Source organism: Balaenoptera physalus, assembly GCF_965194825.1.
Source record: "Balaenoptera physalus genome assembly, chromosome: X".
NCBI classification, from domain to species: Eukaryota; Metazoa; Chordata; class Mammalia; order Artiodactyla; family Balaenopteridae; genus Balaenoptera; species Balaenoptera physalus.
The window spans coordinates 61,876,060-61,902,506 of NC_138903.1; the positions used below are offsets into that span (position 1 = coordinate 61,876,060).

Consider the following 26,447-nt stretch of genomic DNA (forward strand, 5'->3'; position numbering starts at 1 on the left):
TGAGAGTGTTCTTTCAGTGGCCACAAACTGAAGCCTAAGCACAAGTCTACATGGGATCGGATATGTGCACAGGGTGGTACGCGCTCCCCCGGCTAAATCCTTGGGTCCCTCTTCTCCAGTCCCACCTCCAGCCACATCTGCAATCTTAGCGAAGCCCAGCTGGCCTGTGAAACTGGATCATGGCACATTGGTGACTTCATTAGGGAGAACTGACAGTGCAGTGGTTCCACCCCTGCAAAGGGAGGGTCCAGCCCTCTGCCTTACCTCAGTGGCCCTGGTCACTTCCCCCACTCACTTCCACCCCAGCTATAGCCATGGGAAGATGCTCCCTGCAGCCCACACATGCCTCCAGGTGGCCTATGTGCTAATGACTGCCAAGTCGTCCGATCTCCTTTTTTTCCAGTCCCACTTCTATCTCCTTAGTAAGAGCCTGCGTCACCTCTAACATGAATAACCACTACAGCCTTGTAACCTATAATACCCTCACCTGATCCCAAACTAACTTTCAGTCTTTTCCACCCTTTCTCTACCTGAACCCTTAATTCTAGCCAGTTGGGACCACTTATCATTCCTCCAATCAGCATTGCTGTTTCCAACCTTCCCACCTTTTCTGCTGCCCTCCCATCTGCCTGGAAATACCAACTTTCTTTCTCTTTGCCCTTGGAAATACTACTTGCCCCTTAAGTTCTTACACATTCCTCTGTCTTCAAGAAGGCTTCCCAAATGGCTCCAGCCGCAGTGCTCTGAACATGTGCTGCACATTTGCCTCGTGGCATAGACTGCTTGGTATTGTCACCTATACATTTTCCTTGCTGGCCTAAGCTTCTGGAGTACAGGGACTATGTCTTATTTATGTCTGAAGGCCCCTTCCCCAAATTATGCCTAGACAGTGTCTAGCCAGCGGGTTGGCTAACTGCTTACCCTGCACCCACGTCCCTGGGTGCTTCCCTGTGAGTGACAGGTGCGCCCAGGAGGGCAGAGAGGAGGGGAGATAGAGACAGAGGCAGCATTGTTTGGCACAGACCCAGGGCCAGACAAGGAGAAGCAGGAAGTGCATCCCCAGAGCCTGGGCAGGGCTGGCTGCAATGATGCACTAACACACCCTGGTCCTGGTTAGCTTGTTTATTGAAAAGTTTGAAGCAGAGTTTTAGACATAAAAATCAAAGTGAGCAAACACAGAGGTCTCGGGAACCACAGCCATAGTCACTGCGGAACAGGAGGCCCGGCCAAGGCAGCTGCCATTATGCTGTTGGCCTCATGCTCCCTGCATACGGGGAAGGCTGAGGCCTGGTTACTGAATTAGGAGGGTGGTGGGGTTCCGAGCGGCCAAGGTAAGAAGGGCCTGAAGGCAGCCACCTCTGAAGCGGCGGGATGGGGCTGCGCAGCTAAGGAGCAGTGATGGCGCAGCCCCCAGAGCCGGGAGGGCGGCTCCCTGGGAGACCCGGCAGTACTGGGGTGGGGCCATCGGGGACTCCAAGGAGTGTGTGTCTGGGGAGCGAGCGAGGGAGGAGCCTGGAATGTGGGGGGAGTTGGGCTGCGTGGGAAAGGGGGATCCCCCATCCCAGCCTCACAAGCCTGAGTAGGAGGCCTCTGTGGTCTCAGACCAGGATGAATCCCGGCGGGAAGCCGGCGGCTGCCGCTGGTGGCCCCTCTGGTCAGGGCAGCCCAGGCGCATGAGTAGGATCCACATGCGCTCTCGGAACTTGACACCCACAAAGGCATAGAGCAGAGGGTTGAGGCAGCAGTGCATGTAGCCCATGCCCGACGTGACCGACTTGGCCACGTCCACACTGCTTTCTCGGCCACAGTTGCGGGCCACGGCCCCCAGGTCCATGAGGGTGTCCACCAGCACCACCAGGTGGTAGGGGGTCCAGCAGAGGGCAAAGGCCACCACCACCACCACCACCAGCCTCATGGCTCTGAGCCGCCGCTGGCCCCTGGAGACCAGCAGCACAGCCAGGATGCGGGCATAGCAATAGGCCATGACCAGCAGGGGCAGCAGGAACCCGGCGACCAGCTGCAGAACGCGCAGGGCCGTGCGGCCCACCTGCGGGAAGCTGTACTGACAGTGGGTGGCGTTGAGGCGCTTGTCGTGGTGGGCGGACAGGAAGATGAAGTCCGGGAGCGCAAAGAGCAGACAGAGCCCCCAGACCGCCACACAGGTGAGGGCCACGCGGGTCGGGGGCCCCCGGCGGTAGAGCTGGGTGGCGTGCACGATGCTCAGGTACCGATCGAAGCTGATGCAGGCCAGCAGGAGGGCCCCCGCGTAGAAGTTGATGTTGAAGAGGGCACCCGCCACTTTGCAGAGGCCGGAGCCGAAGACCCACTCGACGGCCGCGTCCACCGCCCAGAGCGGGAGCGTCAGCACCAGCAGCGCGTCAGCCACGGCCAAGTGCAGCAGGAAGGTGTCGGTGCTGCTCAGGGCCGCCCGCTGGCTCAGCAGCACGGCCGCCACGGCGCCATTGCCCAGCAGCCCCAGCATGAAGAGGAGGCTGTAGAGGACGGGCAGGAAGGCCCGGTCGAAGTTGAGGCTGAAGTCCTGCGGGCAGGGTGGGGAGGCACAGCAGGAGTCACTCTCATTTTCTCCATAGTCATAGGAAGAGTTTTCCAGGAGGAAGGCAAAATCCGAGGCTGGGAACTCCTGGCGTTCACTCATCTGTGGAGGGAGGGAGGGCACAGAGCCTGTGAAGGCCTTAAAAGTCACTCCTTCGATTAGGAATTTGAGATTAACAGATACACACCACGACATGTAAAACAGATAAACAGCAAGGGCCTACTGTATGGCACAGGGAACTATATTCAATATCTTGTAGGTTATCTATAATGGAAAAGAATCTGAAAAAGAATAGATATATATGTAAGCATAACTGAATCACTTTGCTGTACACCTGAAACATTCCTGTAAATCAACTGTACTTCAATTAAAAAACATCACTCCTTCAAGATTTAGTCTGAGGAGCCTTTCTTGAAGCAACTCCTCTGTAAGGCAGGCCCGGAGGCCTGGGCTGTACCCTGTAACTGTCCTGCCTTTCTTCCGAAACCACGCCCTCTGAGCTCCAGGTGCCCGGCCTGGGTGCTGGGCTGGTAACTTCCCTTCTCAAAGGCTGCTTCTCTCTCTCCCTTCTGGGTCATCCCATCGGCCCAGGGATTGTGGACTGGAGGGAGAGCTTCCATCTTGTGCCCAGAGCCCTCCTGGCCACGCCTAGTTCCACCACCTCCGTCCCCTGGCGCCTATCCGCAGTCCCCTCTCCCAGTCACTGGCCCTTCTCTTCCCTCCTCAGCCCTTGTCTGGGGACTCCTACTTCCTGCCCCCCACCCCATGGGGCCCCTCTACAAATCACTGCAGCCCCCCAACACATGCTTTCTGCCCCTGTCCTTCCCCTCCCCTACACTGAGGCCTGCCACCTGCCGGGGACTTGCCCAGCAAGCTCTATTAGAAACATTCCTTACCCCCTTCCCCTGCAAACCACCCCACAGCTGAGGGCCTCCCAGGGGCCAATTCAGTCCGGCATGGAAGATCAAAGTTCCAAGTCAGAGCTGAAGGGAGCCTTGGGGACCCTGCGGGGTGAGCCTCAACCTCATGCGTTTCGCAGATGAGGCACCAAAGCCAGAAAGGGGAGGGGGTCTCGCCTGTGGTCATTCACAAGTCAGTGGCCAAGGTGGTTTCCCAATTCCCGGTCCAGTGCTCCTTCTACACAACCCCTGCATTCCCTACCTATTCACCCAACCCTCTGGTGGCCCTGGCTTGTGGGCCAGCCCTCACGTTCCCCTAGTGTCCTAGGCTCTCCACTTGGAGCTGTGGTCTGGCCTGGCTGGACAGCGGCACTTACCTCGGGGACCATGGCTGGGCTGGTACTCTGGCTGCCTGGCCGTGTGCTGCCTGCCCCTCTGCTTTGGTGCTTGTGGTCGGGAACCTGCGCTACACAGAGGAAGTCAGGGTTTCACGCGGTTCTCGGCAGCAGCCTCTTCCAAGGGGTTATCTATACCAGAACTCCCTAGACCCAAGGCCACGGGGCTCCTACCCCAACATCCCACTGGCCCTGGGAAGCTGCTCTGGGAGTTGAACACAAGCCTGGGACCAGAAAGCCTGGGGCCGAGGGAGGGGAAGGGGCAGGTGATTTGAGGGGAGAGGTCTGAAGGAGAAGCAGGGCAGCTGGCAAGGGCAGGGGTAAGAACTGCTGCTCATCCGTCCTGGGCTGGAGCTGCTCTCGCACGATTGTGGACTGGATAGCTAAACGTGTTAACTCTATAAAGGAGATTAACCTTCTTAAAAAAATGAAAATATTTGAAAGCAATCCATCACACTAATTCTAGTCCTTTACCATTGCCCCTCCCTGTTAAGCAACAGGGGCAAGGAAAGGGAACTGCTAGTAATGAACTTGCTGTGTGCTGGGTGTTGCTTTAGGCGTTTTCTCTGACACTGCCTCATTCCAACCACACCACTCCCTTGTAGGGGCGGGGGTGGGGGGGTTGGGCGGCATCCCCATGGCTCATCCAGAAAGGGGAAAGGCCTTCGCCAGACATAATAAGCAAGGGTAGGTGCTAGGATTGAACCCACAGCTGTCTGACTCTCCTTTTACCACTCCGCACACTGCCTTCAGTTGCTTTCTAATGGATAAACAATGATATATTCACATAGTTAAAAACAAATGAATTTAAAGCTATATATTTTAACATGGATGCATCTAGAAAAGTCAATGACCAATGGTGGAAGAGGCAAGTTAGGGAATACTGTGTATAGTTTGACACCACTTAGGTAAATTCGAAAAAACACACACACACAAAACAATACCGTGTTGTTTTGGATACAGCTATTTGTCCTAGAAGTTTAAAGTAGGGACTGGACACACCACACATCCATGAGAGCAGTTGCTTCTGGAGTGAGGAGAAGGGGAATAGGGTTGGGGAAGACTACATGGGGATCTCCCTATTGCCCTGCTCTCATTATCAGAGGGAAAAGGCAGCCCCTTGCCTCTCCCAAGCAGTTTCCCTCTCTCCTCATAGGTGAAAAGGACAGAGAGAGAGAGAGAGAGAGAGAGAGAGAGAGAGAGAGAGAGAGAGAGAGAGAGAGAGAGAGAGAGAGAGAGAGAGAGAGAGAGAGAGAGAGAGAGAGAGAGAGAGAGAGAGAGAGAGAGAGAGAGAGAGAGAGAGAGAGAGAGAGAGAGAGAGAGAGAGAGAGAGAGAGAGAGACAGAGGCTATGGCATTGGGGTCCAGTTTTCATCCAGAATGCGTCACCTGAGCCTCCAGGCTTGGGTCTGGAATTCAGCTCAAACTTAATGGACAAAACACACACTTGTGAGGCAGAGAGGTCCTTCCCTGCCTCCTGTGGCCAGAAGATGTGACTATCCTTGCTCTAAGCAGTTTGTCACCTGCAGGATCCAGGCCAGAGGGAACTAAGGGCTTGGAGGAGGTCAGGAGCAGCACAAGTGGAGGGGCCTGGGAGGATTCCAGAAGCCACAGCAGTTAGGATAGGTAGGACTTGGCAGGTGACTTGCCTGCAGGTGGAGGAAGACGGGTGGGAGCCGGGAGCACAGCTTCCGATGCTGGTCCATGAAGAGTTTCCATTCACTGGGCTTCTACAGGTGAGAGAAAGGAGGAGAACAAACAGCTCTATTTGTTCAACTTAAAGGAGGTTCTTGTATTCTGCAGTTATGGCCTTCATCCCCTTTTTGGTATTAAAAGGATCTTCTCTTTATGAAATGTTGGTGACAATAGCATCCTGTGTTAGCAGGAGTTGACAGCCCAGTGTGGGTCTTCCAGATACATGTGAAATTTCTAAGTTTAGGGACCTCTGGTCTCCTTCCTGTGTCCCAGTCTCCTCATTTGCCACATGGGGACCAAGATCCCCACCTTCCTGGGTTGCTGGAAAGGAGAAACGAGATGAGGTCAGCTAAGAGTGTTGGAAAGGTGCAGAGAGCTTTCCTTTCTGCGTTGGGCCATATCCTGAGAGGCCAGCCTGGGCTGTGGTGCGGACTGTTCCCGCTTCTCCCGGTGTGGCCGTGATGCAGTGGGAAGAATGGGAAAAATGCTGAATTTGTCTGGCTCCAGCCCTGACTGCACCCCGTTCGAGGTGTGTGACCTTGGATCTATGACATAACCGTTTTTGAGCTGGTCTCAGCAAGGGTGTTATAAGATGATCTGAGGGTTTCCCTGGTGGCGCAGTGGTTGAGAATCCCCTGCATCGGCAGGCGGATTCTCAACCACTGCGCCACCAGTGGTTCGAGCCCTGGTCCGGGAAGATCCCACATGCCGAGGAGCAACTAAGCCCGTGCGCCACAACTACTGAGCCCACACACCACAACTACTGAAGCCCGTGCGCCTAGAGCCCGTGCTCCGCAACAGGAGAAGCCTCCGCAATGAGAAGCCTGCGCACCACAACGAAGGGTAGCCCCCGCTCGCCGCAACTAGAGAAAGCCCGCGCACAGCAACAAAGACCCAACACAGCCAAAAATAAATAAATAAATAAATTTGTAAAAAAAAAAAAAAAAAGGATGATATGAGATGACCAAGGCTGTGAGGTCTCCACACAAGGCTCAGCCCTTAGTAGAAGCATATCTGAGAATGCTGAGTGTGAGGGATACTGGCCACAAACCCAGAGTCCCTGGGAGCCCTTCCATGTCAGGGGAGCCCTGGGACAGAGTGTGCTGCCCTGTGGACGTGGCTGGAGGACGGATCCTTCGGGAAGGCTGCCCCATGCCTTAGCTGGGAGGGTTTGGCCAGTCCTGGCCGAATCCTCTGGCTGCCCCACTGTGTCACCTTAGGCGAATCATTTTACCTCTCTGCCTTGGTTCCCTCATTTGGAAAGTAGGGATGAAGCTAGTCCACCTGTGTCAGGGCTGCTCTGTGAACTGTAAACGATACATATGGCACAGGGTAAAGAACACAGCGAGCAGCAGTTTCCTCCCCTTCTAGTAACTTTCCAGACCAGCCCCTCCCAAGGCCACAGAAGGTCAGGTCTGCAGTTGGCCACTGCTGTCTTTCACAGCTCACATGCCTCAGAAGGTGCCGAGCCAAGAACCTTGTCTGGCCCACTAACTCGGCCCTCTCCTATCCCAAGCAGCCCCCAGACCAGCTTCCAAGCAGGCCCAGCCCTGGGGAAGACCCACCTAGCCAGGAGCCTGCACCCTAAGCTCTGGTAGCTGCACCCTTCTGCTTCTGGCCTCCCGAGACACCAGTGGGGAAGCTTCAGAAGGAAGTTAGTCAGAGTGAAGCTGCTCCGAGCCCCACCTGTGGTCAAGGTGTGAAATGTGCACCTGTCTCTTCTCTGCCACCCCTCCCCCTGTTTTTTTTTTTCTGTCTTTCACACCTCTGGGCTGTGGTTTGGGGAGATGGGAGGCTTGAAGGTCTGAGCCCTGGGCCCGGTCCCTCACAGGAAGGAGGGCCTCCACAGCTGTCTGTCAGGCCAGCCAGGGAAGGGGGCCACTTCCTCTTCCTCCACCCTCTCAGTGTCTGCTGTTTCACAGCCTCTCTCGCAGCTTCTCCGAATGCCCCTGGGAGCCCTGCTCCCAAAGCCCCTTGGACTAGGCTGCTAGCGCCCAGCTGTCAGGGGGGCAGGCTCAGCGAGGCCCAAGCTTTCCGTGGGTCTCAGGTGGTGGCCCAGACTGGGACAGAGCCTTTCTTACACAAAATGAAGAGTCCTAACCCCACGAAGGGGGTGTGCGTCTGCCCCAGACACCACTGGGACCCTGCGCTTCCTTCTGCCAGCTGTGGATTTCACAAGAGAAGGAGAGCTTAAGTCACAGGGAGGCCCAGGGACTGGGAACTGCCCCCTCCTCTGTCCTTTTCCCTGCAGCTCTGAGCCCTACAGGGAGGCAAGTCCTTTCCAAGTGCTGGGGCCTCAGCAGTCCAGGCCCGTGGGACTGAGCCCCCAAGCTATGGGGGTGCTCATTCTTTTGGGGACCAGGGAAGGAGGATGTTGCTGCCATCTGTCAGGTGGCAAGGGGAGACAAGGCAAGTCAGGCCATGGGACCAGCAGGTGCCAAGGCCAGGCAGCGAGGAAGAGCTTGTCAGCCCAGGAGCAGGCAGTCTGGTTGGAAAAGAGGGTATGTGTGAAAGTAGGGGGATGGAGTGGGCTGGAGAGTAGTTCAGGAGCCAAGCCCTGTCACCAAACACAATGACCTTCCTGTCATCCTGTCCGCAGCAGTGCCTGGGAACCAGTAAATAATAATAGCTTCCACTTGGCAAGCCCTTGCTTTTGTACACACGATCTTCTTTAAACCTTTAAGCCTCCCGGGGAGCCAGAGGTTGCTGTACTCATTTTGGAGAATGGAGCGGAGGTTCAGAGAGGTGAAGTGACCTGTCCTAGGCTAGTCAGCCAGCAGGGTTTGTGACAACATTCCTATCCGGGCTGCTTTCTAATGTGCTCTCCCAACCCCTGCAATCATGCTGCCGCCCGAGGACTGGATCTTTCAGGAGCCACACCTTACTCACCATGCCGCCCCAAGCAGGCATCTTGTGTGAGGGCAGGTGCTCACCTGGCGGGGATTGTGCCCTAGAGGGAGCTTTGGTAGACCTCACCACATCCCCATTCTTCTGCCCTGCTCCTCCCCACTTACTAGGGAGAAGAAATGTCAGAATCTCCAGGACGAGGAGTCTGGAGGACAAAGCAAAAATCCGCCGAGTGCCAGACCCCTTTTGCGACGTCTCCAGGAGGATCTGTGGTGCTTCCAGAGGTCTCCCTCCCACCACAGGCTCCTGAAGACCTGGCTTGGAAAATTCCCCACCTCTGCGGTTGGTGTGCATCTGTTCCCATCCCCCGCCCCGGTCCCTGGGACGCCACCTCTGCTCTCGGGCCTGTCCGGACTCTCCAGAGATGCAGGTGGTAACACTGGCAACGCACAAAAGTTCTATCATGGAAGCCTGACCTTGATGAATTCTTTTTTTTTTTTAAATTGAAGTATAGTTGATTTATAATGTTGTGTTACTTTCTGGTGCACAGCAAAGTGATTTAGTTATATATATTATATATATATATATATATATATATATTCTTTTTAAAATATTCTTTTCCATTATGGCTTATTACAAGATATTGAATATAGTTCCTTGTGCTATACCAGTAGGACCTTGTTATCTATTTTATATATAGCAGTGTGTATCTGCTAATCCCAAACTCCTAAATTTATCCCTCCCCCACCCCTTTCCCCTTTGACAACCTAAGTTTGTTCTCTATGTCTGTGAGTCTGTTTCTGTTTCATAAATAAGTTCATTTGTATCATATTTTAGATTCCATATATAAGTGATATCATATGGTATTTGTCTTTCTCTGTCTGACTTCACTTAGTATGATCATCTCTAGGTCCATCCATGTTGCTGCAAATGGCATTATTTCATTCCTTTTTATGGCTGAGTAATATTCCATTGTATACATGTACCACACCTTCTTTATCCATTCATCTGTTGATGGCTGCTTCTATGTCTTGGTTATTGGAAACAGTGCTGCTATGAACATTGGGGTGCATGTAACCTTGATGGATTCTTGAGTCCCCATCACTCCCTCAGTTAACAGGGGGAGGATGTCCCCCTGCACTGCTCAGCTGGGCTGCCCCGTGGAAGTCATTGGCAGGCCCAGCGTTTGCTTCTTGCACTTCCTTGGATCATCCCCACAGAGTGAGGTCAAATGGGACAATAAGAACAGCTGACATCTATTGATTACTTACCTATGCGCCAGGCACTATTCTAAGAGCTTTATTGGGATGAACTCATTTAATACTCAAACTATGTAGTAACTATGACATCGTTACTATTATCAGATGGCAGAAACACAAAGTTTAAGGAACTTGCTCAAAGCCATGCAGCCAGCAAGGGGCAGAGACCTCCTGCTCTCACCTACTATACTATCATGCCTTTTAAGGTGAGAGGGACTGGGGTGGAGGGCGGTGTTCAAGGAGGATGGCTTTGGCCTTCTTTGTAATGTTTTACAAGGAGATTGGATTCACGTATTAGCTATGTGATTAAAAAAAAAACTATCCAAAAGGAAAATAAAATTAAGCTAAAAACCTGGGACAATTGGTGAAATTTGAACATGGCCTGGAGATGAGATAAAAACCTTATATCCATGCTATTTTTCTAATGAATGTCTTTGTTTGTAGAAATTATGATTGAGGAATTTATGGGCAAAAGCCTATCACATCTGCGGCTTTCTTTCATATGACTTGGAAAAGAGATACGCAGAGTGAGAGAGGATGCACAAAGGATAAAGGCAATGGGGCAGCGTGCTACTAACTGGTGATACCGGGAAAAGGTATAAAGGAGGTCTTTGTACTATTCTTGCAACTTTTCTGTAAGTTTGAAACTATACCAAAATAAAAGTTACTGAAAGGATCTCTCTCACGCAGGATGGGTTTGGTGTCAGACGCTATTCCCAGGACCAGCTTAGAGGTCTTGTGAGAAGAAGATGGGGCCGAGGTGGTCTGGAAACAAATGCTCACTGGCTGTGTCCTCTGGCGTCGTCCCCAGGAAGCTCCCTCCCATGACTCAGTCCCCTCCCCTTCTCCCCTCCAGCCTCACTTTACTTCTGGACTCCTGGCTTCTTCCCTTTTCCCACAGTCTGGCTACCTCCAGCCTCTTGGCCTGGAGTTCCTCCCAACTTTCCCCTCTGCCTTTTGAACCAGGAAGGGAAGCGCTGCCTGCTTTCCAGGTGGAAGGCACTGGCAGCCCAAGCACTCCTTCTCCAAGCCCCTCAGGGCCCCTCAAAGAATACAAGCCGTGCCTGAGGCTCTCAGGGTGACCCCATTCTTGCCTCAGACTGGCTGAAGAGAAGGGATTGGGGCTTGCGGCCTTCAGAGTGTCACCAGCTGAGGGTCTGGAGTTCTTGTTTCCAAATGGAAGTGGACCTGCCAAGTTGGGTGAGGTCCCTGTCTGGGAGGCCGCTCTCCCCGAACAGCCGGCAGTCTGGGCAGGGGTTCTTGGCTGCTGCTGGGCCCCCACGAAGAGGAAAAGGCACACGCTGGAAACTACGTTGCCTGCCGCTAAGGCGCTCCACTGAGCAGGAGCTGCTGGGTGATGGTGTCCCTCCCTGCGTGCTTACCTCGAAGGGAACCCCGTTGTGCGTTAAACTGGCCTCCCAGGACCCTGCACAAGGCCCCTTGCTGATGGGCCTGACTCTGGTCTGAACTCTTCCTGCCTGGACTCTCTGGCCTTCTGGAAAATTCCTCAGCCAGCTAAACGAATTTCCCAAAATCCCAGTGGGGTATGGTGGTGGCCTGGGGGGCTTTGTCCACATGTCCTGTGCTGCCATGGCCCTGGCCTTGCCTTCCATTATTGTTGGGCCCATATTTCTCCAACTAGGCACTAAGTCATCTGCATGGGCACAGGCATTGGGGCTCGTCTGGCCAGAGCTGAACTGGCCCCATGCCAGGCAGTCCAGCAGAGCAGGTCAGCACGCGGACTCTGGAGCAGCCTGCTATTCAGGCTGTCTGAACTGGATTCCTGGCTCTGCCATTTACTAGCTGTGTGACCTTGCACTGGTTACTTCACCTCTCTGTGCTTTGGTTTCCCTCTCCGGATGAACAGAGGCAGTATGCTGTATATGTCGAGTTGCTCCGGACAAGGCATGGCACGTGGTCAGTGCTATATCTGAATCGTGAGCTACCCTCCTCCCTGTGGCTGCCGAGATCCTTCCAGGACTGGACACACCCCCGGGGGTAGCTTCATTTTTAAAAGTTTTTATTTATTTTCTTTTTTATAAATAAATAAAAGTATAGTTGATTTACAATGTTGTTAGTTTCTAGCGTACAGCAATGTGATTCAGTTATACATATATACCTATCTATTCTTATTCTTTTCCATTATGGCTTATTACAAGATGTTGAATGTATTTCCCTGTGCTATACAGTAGGACCTTGTTGTTTATTTTATATATAGTAATTTGTATCTGCTGATACCAAACTCCCTCCACCCCGCCCCACCCCATTTTCCCGTTTGGTAACCATAAGTTTGTTTTCTATGTCCAGGGGAAGCTTCATTTGCATTGAGGTACTGCACACCCCAAACTGGAAAGCCTAAGCCTTGGTCCTGAGTTGCCGAATTGGTCAAAGCGCTGATGCCTTTGGCTGTGGGACCTGAACAACAGTTTGATCCCTGTGTCCAGGTCTTCATGGGTGATGGGGTGAGAGGTCCCTTCCAGACGCAGAGCCCGGCTGGGTGGGCTGTCTGCTCTGTTCTGCGGCTACAGAGGGGACTGGGTCTAGAAGCTGAGCCTTGCTTCTGGGGCTCAGGACTTAAAAGGACCTTGAGGACACACCAAATTGGAGACATGCTTTCCCCTGTGATATCCACAAGTTCCTCACTCACAGAATACCACTTTAATTGCTGACTCAGCCAAAATGTCTGTCGATGATGGGACCGACAGAAAACAATAACAACAATAATACTAGTCAGTAATGCTTACGTAGCACTTACCAGGCCGTTTGAAGCACCTTTACACATACATATCCTCCTAACAAGTCTTTGAGAGGTTCCATTTTTATTCCTGTTTTAAAGATGAGGGAACAGACTCAGGTCAAGTAACTCGCCCAGTGAAACAGCTGATAAGTGATGGAGCCTGGCTTTCAAACCAAGCGGTCTGGCTTCGAAATCCACACTCTTAACCACCTTGCTCTACTGTCTTGAGCTTGAAAAGGCCATTATGTGATTTTAAGAGAAGCAGAGGCACCTGAAGGTGAGCCGCCGCTGGGCCCAGGATGGGTGCGCTGTTCATTGTGCAAATCCCCAACCCCAACGGAGGTTCCAGAGCGTCTGGGCCAGTGCGGGGGCTGCGGTGGAAACCAAAACAAGGCCGCCCCTGCGACAACGGTGCTCCTCAGGCATATCTCACAGCCGGTGGTGCCAGGACGGAAGGGAAGGACGGGAGTCAGGAACTTGCGGTGGTTACCATGGGAACCAACAATGTGGTAAAGCTCCAAGCCGAGCCTGTCTGGGTCTTAAAAAAAAAAAAAGAAAAGCAAATGATATTTTTTAAAATTCTATATTTTTTGGAGAATGGCTTAGGACAAACCCTCTGTGGAACTCAGATGAATTTTTAGCCTGTTTGCTAGTGAGTAGCAGTCTTTCACATAACTACCCAGAGGATTTATAAATTACTGTAGTGTACAGTACAGCTAGAGAAGTGCTTGCGTGTGAAGAGGCATAGGATGGGATGGTTGAGGAAGAAGGGGGTGGTGCGGTGAGGGAAAGAGTTGGAAGAGGGGTGAGAGTTTGGGGCAGGTAGGCGTAAGGAGACAAGTTAAAGGGGCGGCAGGGAGGGGAGAGAGAAGGTGATTTAGAGCTGGAATCCACAACACTGATTGGCCACCCCCAGCCCAGTCTGCCTCTCGTGGGTTTCCATCCATCTTTGCCATGAGGATGGCATCCACTGCGGCCCCTCGGTTTGTCCTCTGCCCTCATGTCAGGTCTGGGAAGTTTGGCATAAAAGGGGTCTGTTTAGCCTCTGATCTCCAAATTAGTGACAAGGAAACTTCGCATTCTCACATAACACCCCTTCTTGTGCCTGCTATTATTATCCCCAAACGTGAGTTGTCTGCAGGGCACACTTTGGCAAACACCAGCCCAGAGAATGGAGACTATTCTCCCGGCCTGGCCTTCAAGGCCTTCTGTGATCTGGCCCCAGCCTCCTGCCCAGCCTGATTCTCCTTTCTGCTTTGTGCATCCTGTATGGTAGCCAAACTGAGCCTCACGCTGTTGCAAGCATACCCCAAGTTTTCACTGCTTGGCTGGTCTCTACCTGAGTCCTGCCCACTGTCTAGGACTCAGAGGTACAGCTCAGAGCCATGAAGGCATTACAAAGTCCCTTTATCTGGACCCCATGGTTCTGCCCTGAGGGCTCTAGCCAATGAGGCAGACAGAAAGGAGAGGTGAGAAGACCCAGGGGAGGAAGCAGGAAGTTTCAGTACCCTCTGCCTACCTTCCAAAGATAGAAATGGGTTGAAGTTATTCTGCGGGGCAAGTCTCTGACTAGAAGTATCCTTTGCCATCTGATCTCTCGCCTTCAGCCTTCTTCCCCTTAGAACCACTCACTCCACTGGGGATCACTGAACAAGCATAGACAGGCCAAGACAGGCTCTGGAGGATCTCAACGGGAGTCCTACTGAAGACAGGAACCATGCAGCATGGTGGTAGTAAATGGGCTTTGTTTGGTGTCCGACAGGCCTGGGTTTCGATCTCGTATTGGCCACTCAACAGCTGTATGATTTGGGCAAATCACTTCACTTCCCTGAGCCTTACTTTCCTCATCTGCAAAGTGGAGATAATACCTACCTCATATGACAAGGATGAAATGCTTGTTGAAAGGATTACATGAAACAAATTTAGGAAAAATCACCTGGTGAAATACCTGACCTTCTCTGACACCCACTCTAAAGTAGCCACCCCCCATCCCTCTCTATCCCTTTAGCTCATTTTATATTCATCACCACCTGCTATTTACTTGCTTATTTGTTTACTGACTGATCACTCCATTAGAATATACTTTTCACTAGAGATATAATTTTCTTTTCTTATTTACTATATCCTCAGTGCCTTGAATAGTTTCTGACTCATAGTAGGTGCTCATAAATATTTACTGAGTTATAAATGAATGGCTAGTGGGTTCTGAAAGGGTAGATACACAACGGATACATACGTATGGCTGTAACTCTCTCTCATGCATACGACCTGTAACACTGTGAGTTTGGGGTATTGCTGCTGTCAAGCATGTGACCTAGCACAAGGTGTGTTCTGGGGAGTACTTTTCTAGGGCCTGTGTTTGGGAAACAATGCCTATTAGCATAAAGCTTTTGGGAAGTCCTGCTGTAAAGACAAGAGTAGCCAAACTCATTTGGTTACCATATTCGATTCGTAAGGCTGCCATAACAAATTACCACAAACTGGGTGGCTTAAAACACCAGAAATTTATTCTCTCATAGTTCTGAAGGCCAGCAGTCCAAAATCAAGCTGTTGGCAGGGCCACACTCCCTCCAGAGGCTCTAGGGGAGAATCTATTCTTTGCATCTTTTTGCTGCTGGCTCACATGCCTTGGCTTGTGACCATCACTCCAATCTCTGCCTCCATCTTTATATGGCCTCCCCCTCTTCTGTGTGTCTAATCTCCCTCTATCTGTCGATGGCATTTAGGGTCCACCCAGATAATCCAGGATTGTCTCCTCATCTCAAGATCTTTAACCTAATTATATATGTAAAGACCTTGTTTCCAAACAAGATAACATTTACAGGTTCTGGGGTCTAGGACTGGACAGATCTTTGGGGGCTATTATCAGCCAACCACAGTCACTATCTCTCCTATTTCCCACAACTCCCCTACTATTTTGAGAAACGGTGACTTGAGAAAAATGGGTTTTTAGAAAGGATGGGGATGGAGATGGGAGTAGAGTACAGGAAGAAACAACTTCTTGAAAACGTGAAAGGATACTACAATTGTCAGGCCCTCCTCAGGGTGGGAGGAATGGGGCTGGATATTGGCCAAGCTCTCCTGCTGATTCTTTTTGTGTGTCAAGGACATGGACCCACTGCATGCAAAGACATGGAGAGGTAATTACGCCTGATGGAGAGTAATGAGTGCCGCTGTACTTCTCACTTAATTAGGCCGGGGAGGGTGTCTGGATATGGGTGGTTTTCAAGAGCTCTCCAGGTAACTGTAATGCATAGCAAGAGTGGAAAACCACTTGGACGATAGTGTCGAGGCGGTGAGAATGTCAAAATACAGCTGTTGGTGAACATTATCTTTAAGAGTAGTTACAAGGTTCATAATGTTTACATCCATAATTAATCCTCTTGACCTTTTCAGGGAGATAATAACGAATGTGAAAGTTCTGGGAACACTGGCTGCCTCTGTGCGGGGAGGGTGGGGAGATGCTCAGCAAGTGTGAGGTGCAGATAGAAAGCAGAAATCGTCTCTGGAGCCACCGATGTTGGAGAGCCTCAGGCCCTAGCCAGATTCTACAGTGCCGGGGCTGGCCGGACATAGGGACTCAGCAGAGAGCTGCCAAGAGTTGCCGGGAAGAAAGAGAAGGTGGTGTTTATTTAATAAAAAAAAGGGAAAGCCCTTGGTCTGGGCCCAGCCTCTACTCCCTTCTGGCCCAGCTGGAGGGGGCAATCTTGCCATGGCTGCAGAAGCCAGGGTGGGCGGGGGGTGGGGAGGGGCGGTCTTTCAGCAGCCCTGCTGGCTCTTGAGGTTCAAGCTACCTGGTATGAGGCCTCACGATGATGGACTAAACCTTTCTGTGGTTGCGGCTTCCAAAAAGGAATACTTCCTTTCTCCATGGGGTCATTTTAAAAAAAAAATTTCTTTTTAAAAATTTATATTGGAGTATAGTTGATTAACACTCCGTGGGGTCTTATCCAGAGCTTTTCTGTCCACTATCTCCTTAACCCCCTCTAGCTCTCTGGGGAGGCGAGCCAGGCAGGCATTACTGCTAATTTTTTCTCATTTTAAAAATTGTGCTAAAATATACATCACATAAAGCTTACCATTTTAACCATTGTTGGGGACAAGGAATCACAGATACATTTTTATGATAGGTGATAGATTCTTCACATGTAGAATATCATATTTAGCCTCAAAATTCCAAATCGTTTCAGTCTACTGAAAGGATAAAATGAGATGTTGGCTTTGAAGCTGCCTTTTGTAAACTTTAAAGTTCTAACTTGTTTTGAGTAATTATAAATATCAGGAATATGCACTGTTTACTGCATTTTATGTCTGACTCTCAGCCTTCACCCCCACAGTAATGGGATGGAGTAAGAACGGTATGTCAATGTGGACTCAGACTCTTCGTTTTGACTCGTTTAATTTAGACACATTATTTTAACATGAGTGCTTTTAGTTTGGCAGCTGGCATGCAGTTTTTAAAAACTGTGGCAAAATACACATAACTTAAGGTTTACCCTCTTAATTATTTTTGTCTACAGTTCAGTGGCATTAAGTATATTCGAAGTTTTGTTCAACCATCACCACCATCCATCTCTACAACTCTTTTCACCTTTCTCAACTGAAACTGTACCCCTTAAACACTAACTCCCATTCCCTCTCCCCCTAGCTCCTGGCAACTACCACTCTACTTTCTGTTTCTATGCGTTTGACTACTCTAGGTACCTCATGTAAGTGGAGTTATACAGTATTGTCCTTTCTTGACTGGTTTATTTCACTTGGCATAATGTCTTCAAGGTTCATTCATGTTATGTGTATTTAGTTATTTATTTATTTATGGCTGTGTTGGGTCTTCGTTTCTGTGCGAAGGCTTTCTCTAGTTGCGGCAAGCGGGGGCCACTCTTCATCGCGGTGCGCGGGCCTCTCACTGTCGCGGCCTCTCCCGTTGCGGAGCACAGGCTCCAGATGCGCAGGCTCAGTAATTGTGGCTCACGGGCCCACCTGCTCTGTGGCATGTGGAATCTTCCCAGACCAGGGCTCGAACCCGTGTCCCCTGCATTGGCAGGCAGATTCTCAACCACTGCGCCACCAGGGAAGCCCCATTCATGTTATAAATGTGGTAGGACTTCCTTCCTTTCTAAGGCTGAATGCTATTCCGTTGCACAGATATACCATGTTTTATTTATCCATTCATCCATCAGTGGATATTTGTGTGGTTGCCACCCTTTGGCTACTGTGAATAATGCCGCTATGAACAGGGATTATTATTTTGCAGGAGAGGAAAGTGAGGTTCAGAAAGGATCGTTCAGCAAATAAGTGGCAGGGCCAGAATTCAAATGCTGGCTTGGCCCAAATCCTATTCATCGGCTGGGCTAGGCAGGCTCCAAAGAGACTGTTGCCCCGCTCTCCACCCTTCCACCTCCAACAGCCCCTGCTACCCTGCGAGCTGGCCATTCACACTCCCTGGGAGCTTGGAATGGGCCCCCGTAGTAAAGATTCTCACGGAGAAGGCCCTTTCTTTACCTTGCACAAGCCCCAGGAGCCAGATGGCTAGATTCCTCTGCTTGGGTGACATTTGTGCCTGTTTCTTACCAAAAGGAAGATGTTGGGCTCTCTCCTCTCCTAGTCTGTGTCCTGCCTCCTAGGGCTTCCTGACACCCTGGCCTCCAACAGGGCACGTTTATTCTTGGATAAGCATCACCACTAAGCCCCCAGGAGGAGCTGGAGAGAGGAAGAGACAGGCACGTTCCTGCCTGCAATTTTCTGTCCAGGCTAGGTCTGAGAAGCAAGTTTCTTACAAGCTGTATGGCCTTCACTTCTTTCATCCCCCCCAGCTGCTATCAGACATTTAGAAAGCAAATACCTCATCAAAGCTTTGCATGACACTTTTGAAAGCTCCTTTGCATCTAAGCATGTGGGAAAACCCCTGAAGGTAACCCTATCTTTCTTGACTGCTTCTAAGGAAAGCCAACCCCTCCAATAAGCACGAAAGTTAGAGGAATCAAAATTCCCTAAGGACGGGTATTAAACCTTCAAGTGGTCTTTCAGCCACAAGTCACACTCCATTTTGTGTTTCAGCTATGCCATAACCCAGGCAGTCATCTCACCAGGAGTGTGGGAAGGAGCAAACCCACAACCCAGTGAATCCAAGTGTCACAGCTGGTGCGGGAGAGAAGCAGGCTGAAGCTTGGGCAGACAGGTGTTCTGGCAGACTCTGTTGGCTGTCTGCCTGACAGCCATGCCCCTCCCCTTCTTTCCCACGGGAAGAGCCTTTCTCCCACAAAAGAGGTTGGAAATGCCAGAGACTCAGTTTCTCAGCCTCCCTTACAGGTAGGAGTAGTCGTGTATGATGGCTGAGTTCTGAACCACGATACGTAAGGGGAAATCAGCTAGAAGGCTTCCCTGTCATAAAAAGAGAAATCGGTGAGGAGTGTCCCTCCTGTAGCTTCTTGTCTTTGGACATGGCTGTGTGAAGCAGCCATCTTACAGTTATGATGTGACAAACCTGAGGACAAATGTCAACATGCTTAGCAAACCGGAAGGATAGAAAAAGTCTGGGGTCCTTGATGAAGTCTTTGTGCTCCTGAATAATCCCCGGGACCGCTCTGGATTTATGAAGTGAGATGAAAAAAATCCCTATCTTGTTTTACTTGCAATCAAAAGCTTCCTCACTGATGCGGTATCCCAGAGTAGACCATGGGAAAGCAGAGGTCAGTTAGTGTCAAGTGAGACAAAGGGCATGAGGCTGGGGCCAGAGTCCATGTTGCACAGGTTCATGCCTGAAGTGAAGAAGGCTAAGGCTCTACCTCTCTTGTGGCCACTTGAGTAAGAGATCGACTAGGAGAGAGAGCTACGGACAGGACCCAGGTTTGTCAGCACAGGCTAGACTAAGCTATGCGTTGGTAACAGCAAAAATGTCCAAACTTCAGAGGGTTAACCAAACAGAACTTTATTTCCCACTCACGTTAGACATGCAACATGGGTTGGCAAGGGCTTGGCTCACTGTAGTCACTCGAGGACCCAGGCTGATGGTGGCCCCATCTCAGCACACGCTGTCATGGTCACCACAGCCGTGGGATGAGAACAAGATGAATTGCACACTGTGTCCTAAAGCTTCACTGGCCAAGGCAAGCCACATGGCCACGTATAACTTCAATGGGGATGAGAAGTGCAGTTTGGCCATGTGCCTGAAGGAGGACCCATTTGTAGACCCAGCAGCTTTCAGCACGCATCTCTAGTCAAGACTTGGCTTTTAGATGGGTTGGAGGGCAAGGGGAAGATATTGATTTCTCAGGGCCCACGTGGCCAGGGCCAGAGGTGGGTCATCTGTTCTACTCACCCTCTGCCATCCAAGTACAGGAGCAAACATGATTCCAGTCTTGCCCAGTGCTACCTTCGAGCCCTGGGATGGAAACAGTTACACTGGAAACAATGTCAGGACATTAAAAAGCATTGTTTTCCTCTGTCAGGCTGTATTCATTCCCTATTGCTGCTGTAACAAATCATTACAAACTTAGTGGCTTAACTTACATTTCTGGAGGTCAGAAGTCTGAAATGGGTCTCACTGGACTAAAATCAAGGTATTGGCAGGATTGCACTCCTGGAAGCTCTAGGGAAGAGTCAGTTTCCTTGACTTTTCCACCTTCTAGACACTGCCTGCGTTCCTTGGCTCATGATCACTTCCTCCATCTTCAAAGCTAGCAATGTCAGGCTGAGTCCTTCTCAGGTTGCCATCTCTCTGGTTCTTTCACTCTGGCTCCCTCTTCCACTTACAAAGACCCTTGTGATTATACGGGCCCACCCAGGTAGTCCAAGAGAATCTCCCTATCTCAAAGCCAGCTGAATAGCAACTGTAATTCCATCTCCAAACCTTAATTACCCTTTGACATATAATATAACATATTCACAATTTCCGGGATTAGGATGTGGACATCTTTGGTGGTGGGGGAATCATTCTGCCCACCACACAGGCCTAGGAGGAAAAGAGTCTCCATCCTAGGAACAAAAGTGTCAATATCACCGGGGAGATGCCCCGTGAATACACGATGTGGGGCTGTGGCCCCATTTAAGTGTCTTAAAGTTAGATTGGATGTTGCCATTTCCAAATTATTTTTTAACCGTAAGCTCTAAGATTGCTTTACTCTGATATTATATCAGTTTTAATAAACCTACTCAGCAGCTCATTAGCCCATCCCTTTAGGTGCCATAGGCTGAAGGCTGTATTTTTCCTTCTTGTATTTTCCCCTTTCTCCCCACATCTGACCCAAACGAAGCCAGCTCTGCACTTTACTGCCTCGGGGGAGGTAATAGCCTGGTAGAGGGAGGAGAGAGAAGACTGTGGGTCCCTAGACCCTGCTTCTTAGTAGTGCTCTGAGGAGCTGGTAATCCCCCAAAGTGGAGTGCCCCCACCAATCCTGGTTCACCCAGAAACACCAGGGCTCCCAGCCGTCTGGCAGATTTCCTCAGCTTCCTACAGAAGCAGCAATGGACAGGGGACAATGGGTGGCTTGTTGGCAGCTTACGTACTACAGCTAATCGATGACCAGATGGGGCTCTGTCAGATGTCTCACACTGTGGAAAGTTCCAAGATCTAGTTTTGATCTCAGGGAGGCAGGAACTGAAAGAATGACTCAGGTAGAATTTCCCATCCCTCTGCTGAGATGGGGTGAAGAATCGAAATTAAGTTGATTTAGAAAAATACTAAAGAGAGGCACTATTTCTTGCATACTTAGAATTATGGTTTGGGACTGACAACAAGAAAGAAACACAGCTTTCAATCTGCTGAGGAGCTTGGGCGTGGTGGAAGTGAAGGCAGAAGGGAGCCACGTGATTGCTTGGGAAATCACATGCTTAAAATGAAGGTTTTGGTTTTCTTTATCCACAATCAGAGAATACAATCTCCTCTATGGAGCATTTTATATGAAATAGCGTTATAGGAAGACTGAGAAAATGGAAAATGTTTGGGGTACTCTGACGAACATTGCCTACGTAAAATTTTCTAGTCTTTTTGGAGAGCAATTGGGCAATATCCAGGAAACAGGTGCATCTTCTATGAATCAGCAACCCCAGCAGCACAAGTGCTCAAAAATCTATGTATGAAGATGTTCTCAAATAGGTTTCCTCTTCTCTAGCCTTCCTCCCAGGGCTCAAGCTGGCATCTCTCACCTGGTCCACTGTGACAGCCTCCTATCTGATTTTCCTGTGCCCAGTCCTGCCTCTCTATGGAAAGACTGCTCAGAAGTCAAACCTAATCATATTACTTCTCTGTTGAAAACTCCACGATGGTCTTCTCCACTGTCCTCTGTATACAGGCCGATGCTCCGAGCTTGCCACACAAGGCCCCATGACCTGGCTCCTTAACAGCGACCCCACTTTCCAAGCATGCTGCAAAGTTCATTCACCAAATGGGTCAACGGGCCCTTCTCTGTGTCTCTGTGCGTGCTGTTCCTATCTGCTCTGCCCTAACTCAATTGCCTCCTTACCCATCGGGAAGGTCTTCCTTTCAGAAGCTGGCCTTGAGTGCCCTACGCAATAGTAGTTGCTTCTCCCTTGGGCTCCCATGGTACAGTGTGCATCAGGATGGAACATAAATTAGTATATTGGATTGTTATTTTAGAAACAATTCTTTCCCCTCCACGGATGCCTGTTATCTCTATATTTCTGACATTTAGTAAGATTCTCGGTAGTTCTCTCCGAGGATATGGTTTCAGGCACGCGGGGTTCCTCATTCTCCAAGGCCACCTCCCTCTGGTCACAGTCACCTCAGGCTGGAGGTGCTGGAGCTAGAGATTTCCTCAATACCAGTGAGATGGTGGGGGGCAGTAAATCCTACTTTCACCTAGATGGCTCAACAAAAGACCCCAATATCTGGATGGCATGCCTGTATCTGTCACTTTCTATGTGATCATGGGCAAATCGTAGTCTTCCAGCCTGTTTCTTCTCAGTAAAATGGACATAATAATAATAGCTACCCTCAGAGACTGTCATGAAGGTACTGAGGGATGAAGTCATGTGCTAATAACTTCCAAAGGACCAGTTTAGTTCAAAGTGGCACAGAAAAAAAGAGATATAAAAAAACTAAGTCCCTAATTTAGGAACCTGGTTCATACATATGAAACCCTCCTTATTCCATTTCCACTGTTCAAACTAAGTACGTGCTTAATTCTGCCTTCACCCGTAGGGCATTGTTCTCCTCTCTCCATGCCATCTTCTTTATCCCCAGTGACAGAAAAGCATCATGTCTCTCCCATGACATGGTCAACTGGATATTAGAGTCACAGATCTGGATTCAAATCTCAACTCTGCCATTTCCTAGCTGCATGGCTTGGGGGCTGGCTACTTAACCTCTCAGTGCCTCAGTTTCTTCATCTTCTATTTGCTAAGTATGTGATGAGGAATAAATAAGACCATGTAACTGTTCCTTTCGTTTTCAGTAATCTCCATCTCTGCTCTTATTCAGCCTCCCACACATTTAATCACACCTAGGATGCCTTCTACCAGAGTTTCATTTTGAAGATTTTAAACTTGAAAATCCACTTTTCTGAGTATAACCTCTGTTTCTTTCAGTTCTCTTTCTTGTACCAGAGTCAGTCTGTCTTCATTTTGGCTTCTAGCCCCTCAAGCCAGCCTAATTCTCCCAGGCTACCTTGGTCCGGTCTCAGTCACCTCTCTGCCAAGCCAGAACCCCATGGCTAGCCATATCACCATGCTTTCACCTCCACCTTGTATTTCCACACTCCTTTCTCTGGTTGACCTCCGGGCCCTGGATAACTGTCTGCTTACCGTTGTAGCTTACAAATGTCCAAATTTGCAGGAGAAAGAGTCTTTTACTCCTATGCTATGGGAGTAGAAGACTCATCACCGGAAAGTCTGTCTGCTTCTCCCTGATCTCCTCTTGCCATGGCTGGGGAAGAATTGTCTCCTTCCTTGCCAACAGTCTCTCCTCTGACGGGTACCCTGACTCCTACCCCATATCGTCTCCTCCAGATCTTGCTCCAGTAATGATTCCCTGTATCATTCATTTACCTCTGCATTTCTACATCTCCCCTTCAGCATATAATACACTTGGACCTCCTCCATTCTAAAACCATCTTCTCGCCTTCCATGCCAGATACCACCCTACGCCAGTCCCTCCCAACATTAAACGTCTTCAGAGAATAGTCTATGCGAGCTCCCTACCTGCTCATCACCTACTCACTTGTTAACCCCTTACAATCTGACTTCTGTTTCTGCCGCTCTATTTGGTTGCCAACCTAATGACCACTAATAGTCTCCTAGCTGCCAAACTCAGATGGCAGTTGTCACTCTCCGTACAGCACTTGATACTCTGGCCTAGCTGTCTTTTTCTGAAGCACTCTTCTTCATTGATCTTCATTGCTACTTTATTATGGTTTTCCCTCTGTCTATTCTCTTCCTTACCCATGATGCTCTTCCCTTGACACCACTCGCTTGGTGAGCACCTGAACTCTTATGGTTTCAACCGGCCATTGGCAAACTTTTTCTTTTCTTTTTTTAAAATTTATTTATTTATTTTTGGCTGTGTTGGGTCTTTGTTGCTGCGCGCGGGCTTTCTCTAGTTGCGGCGAGCGGGGGCTACTCTTCGTTGTGGTGCATGGGCTTCTCATTGCGGTGGCTTCTCTTGTTGCAGAGCACGGGGTCTAGGCATGCGGGCTTCAGTAGTTGTGGCATGCGGGCTCAGTAGTTGTGGTGCACGGGCTTAGTTGCTCCGTGGCATGTAGGATCTTCCCGGACCAGGGCTCGAACCCATGTCCCCTGAATTGGCAGGCAGATTCTTAACCACTGCGCCACCAGGGAAGCCCTGGCAAACTTTTTCTTAAAGGTCAGAGAGTAAATATTTTCAGCTTAGTGGGCCAAAGGGCAAAATCAAAGCGATTATGTGGGTACTTACATAAACATTTAAAATGTAAAAGTTGTTTTTAGTTTCCAAGCTGCACAAAAACAGGTTGTGGGTTTGATTTGGTCTGTGGGCTGTAGCTGACCCTTGGTTTCAATCACCATCTCTGAGCAGAAAACTCCCCAATCAATACCTCCAGCTCCCACCTCTCTGGAGGGAACTCTCCAGAGTTCCAGACTTGTGCTTCCAATTACCTACCGAACATCTATACTTTGCTATGCCACACACAACTCAAATTCAATGTGTTCGAAACAAAATTCATTTCTCTCAAATCACCTCCTTTTTCCTGAATCCCCTATTTTTGTTAATGGTGTCATGATTCTCTCAGTCACCCAGTTCAAAATCTCAGCCACCTCTTACTTTTTCCTCCCTTGCTAAACTACTGGCAGCGTTACTTCCTAACCACCTCTTGAAAACCTCATCTCTTCTCCATTCCATTTAATTTGTCCTGGTCCAAACCCTTAACATCTTTTCTGTGGACAATTGTCACAGCCCCCTCACTGGAATCCCTGTCTCCAGTCTGTGTGTCTATCCAAGCCAGGCTCCATAATGCAGTCCGGGATTTTCTTTTTTAGGTCATTTTTGTATTACGGTAAAAAACACGTAACATAAAACGTAAGATTTACCATCAGTTCTTAAGTGTACAGTTCAGTGGTGTTAAATATATTCACAGTGTTGTGAAACATCTCCAGAAATTTTCACCTTGCAAATCTGAAACACTATACCCTTTAAAGAGCAGCCTCCCTCTTCCCCTTTTCCATAGCCTCTGGTAGCCACCATTCTACTTTCTGTTTCTATGAATTTGACTACTTTAGATACCTAATATAAGTGGAATCATGCAGTATTTGTCTTTTTGTTACTGGCTTATTTCACTGAGCACAATGTCCCCATAGTTCATCCATGTTGTAGCATATAACAAGATTTTCTTCTTTTTAAAAGCTCAATAATGTTCCACTGTATGTATTTATCACAGTTTTTTAATTCATTCATTCATCAATGGACACTTGGGTTGCTTCCAACTCATAGCTATTGTGAATAGCGCAACCATGAACATTGGTGTGCAAATATCTTTTTGAGACTCTGCTTTCAAATCTTTTAGACATATACCCAGAAGTGGGATTGCTGGATCATATGGTAGTTCTATTTTTAATTTTTTGAGGAAACACCATACTGCTTTTCATAGTGGTTGCACCATTTGGCATTCCTGACAACAGTGCACAAGGGTTCCAATCTCTTCACATCCTCCAACACTTGTTATATTCTTTTTTTTAATGGTAACCATCCTAATGAGGGGATATCTCATTGTGGTTTTGATTTGCATTTCCCTAATGGTTAGTGACACTGAGCATCTTTTCATATGCTTGATGGTCATTTGTATATCATCTTTGGAGAAACATCGATTCAAATTCTTTGCCCATTTAAAAATTGGGTTATTTCATTTTTTTGTTGTTGAATTGTAGGAGTTTTTAATATATTCTGGATATTTATTACTTTTCAGATATATGATTTGTAAATATTTTCTCCCACTCAGTAGGTCGACTTTTCACTTTTTTTTTTGGCTGTGCCACGCAGCTCGTGGGATCTTAGTTCTTCGGCCAGGTATTGAACCCAGGGCCCTGGCAGTGAGAGCACTGAGTCCTAACCACTGGACTGCCAGGGAATTCCTGCCTTTTCACTTTTGATTTCGTCCTTTGATGCACAAAGCTTTCTAACTTGGGTGTACTCCCATTTGTCTATGTTTAGTTTTGTTGCCTGTGCTTTTGGTGTCATAGTCAAGAAATTGTTGCCAAGTCCAATGTCATGAAGCTTTCCCCCTATGTTTTCTTCCAGGAGTTTTATATTTTTAGGTCTTACATTTAGGTCTTTGATTTATTTTTAGTTAATTTTTGTATATGGTATAAGGTAAGAGTCCAACTTCATTCTTTTGCATGTGGATATCCAATTTACCCTGCATTGTTTGCTGAAGATACTGTCCATTCCTCATTGAGTAATCTTCAAAGATCGTTTGATGATAAGTGAGGGTTTATTTCTGAGCTCTCTATTCTATTCCATTGGTCTATTTGTCAATATGGCAGTGCCACACAGTTTTGATTACTGCAGCTTTGTAATATGTTTTGAAATCAGGAAGCGTGAGTCCTCTAACTATGCTCTTTTTCCAAATTGTTTTGG

General features: G+C 49.1%; 1 protein-coding gene across 4 annotated transcripts; it reads right to left on the reverse strand.

Annotated features, from left to right (window-relative positions):
- Positions 1-25: 25 nt before the first annotated feature.
- Positions 26-25,589, reverse strand: CXCR3 (C-X-C motif chemokine receptor 3). 4 transcript variants are annotated; one of them, XM_082446034.1, is made up of 3 exons: positions 19,329-25,589; positions 12,404-12,923; positions 26-2,656 (listed from the first exon to the last, which is right to left on the reverse strand). In XM_082446034.1, exons 2-3 carry the CDS (start codon positions 12,428-12,430, stop codon positions 1,568-1,570), a joined length of 1,116 nt encoding a protein of 371 aa, XP_082302160.1. In that variant the 5' UTR covers positions 12,431-12,923; positions 19,329-25,589; the 3' UTR covers positions 26-1,567. The 4 variants fall into 4 exon arrangements, with proteins under 4 accessions (XP_082302160.1, XP_082302158.1, XP_082302161.1 ...); XM_082446032.1 differs by lacking the exon at positions 19,329-25,589 and adding an exon at positions 3,831-5,863 and having other exon boundaries at positions 26-2,835; positions 12,404-12,451; XM_082446035.1 differs by lacking the exons at positions 12,404-12,923; positions 19,329-25,589 and adding exons at positions 3,831-3,914; positions 5,371-7,313.
- Positions 25,590-26,447: the final 858 nt, after the last annotated feature.

Bases quoted from the DNA above. Each gene is read 5' to 3' on its own strand.
- CXCR3 (XM_082446032.1), bottom strand. From the start codon at position 2,749: ATGTCGTGGTGTGTATCTGTTAATCTCAAATTCCTAATCGAAGGAGTG.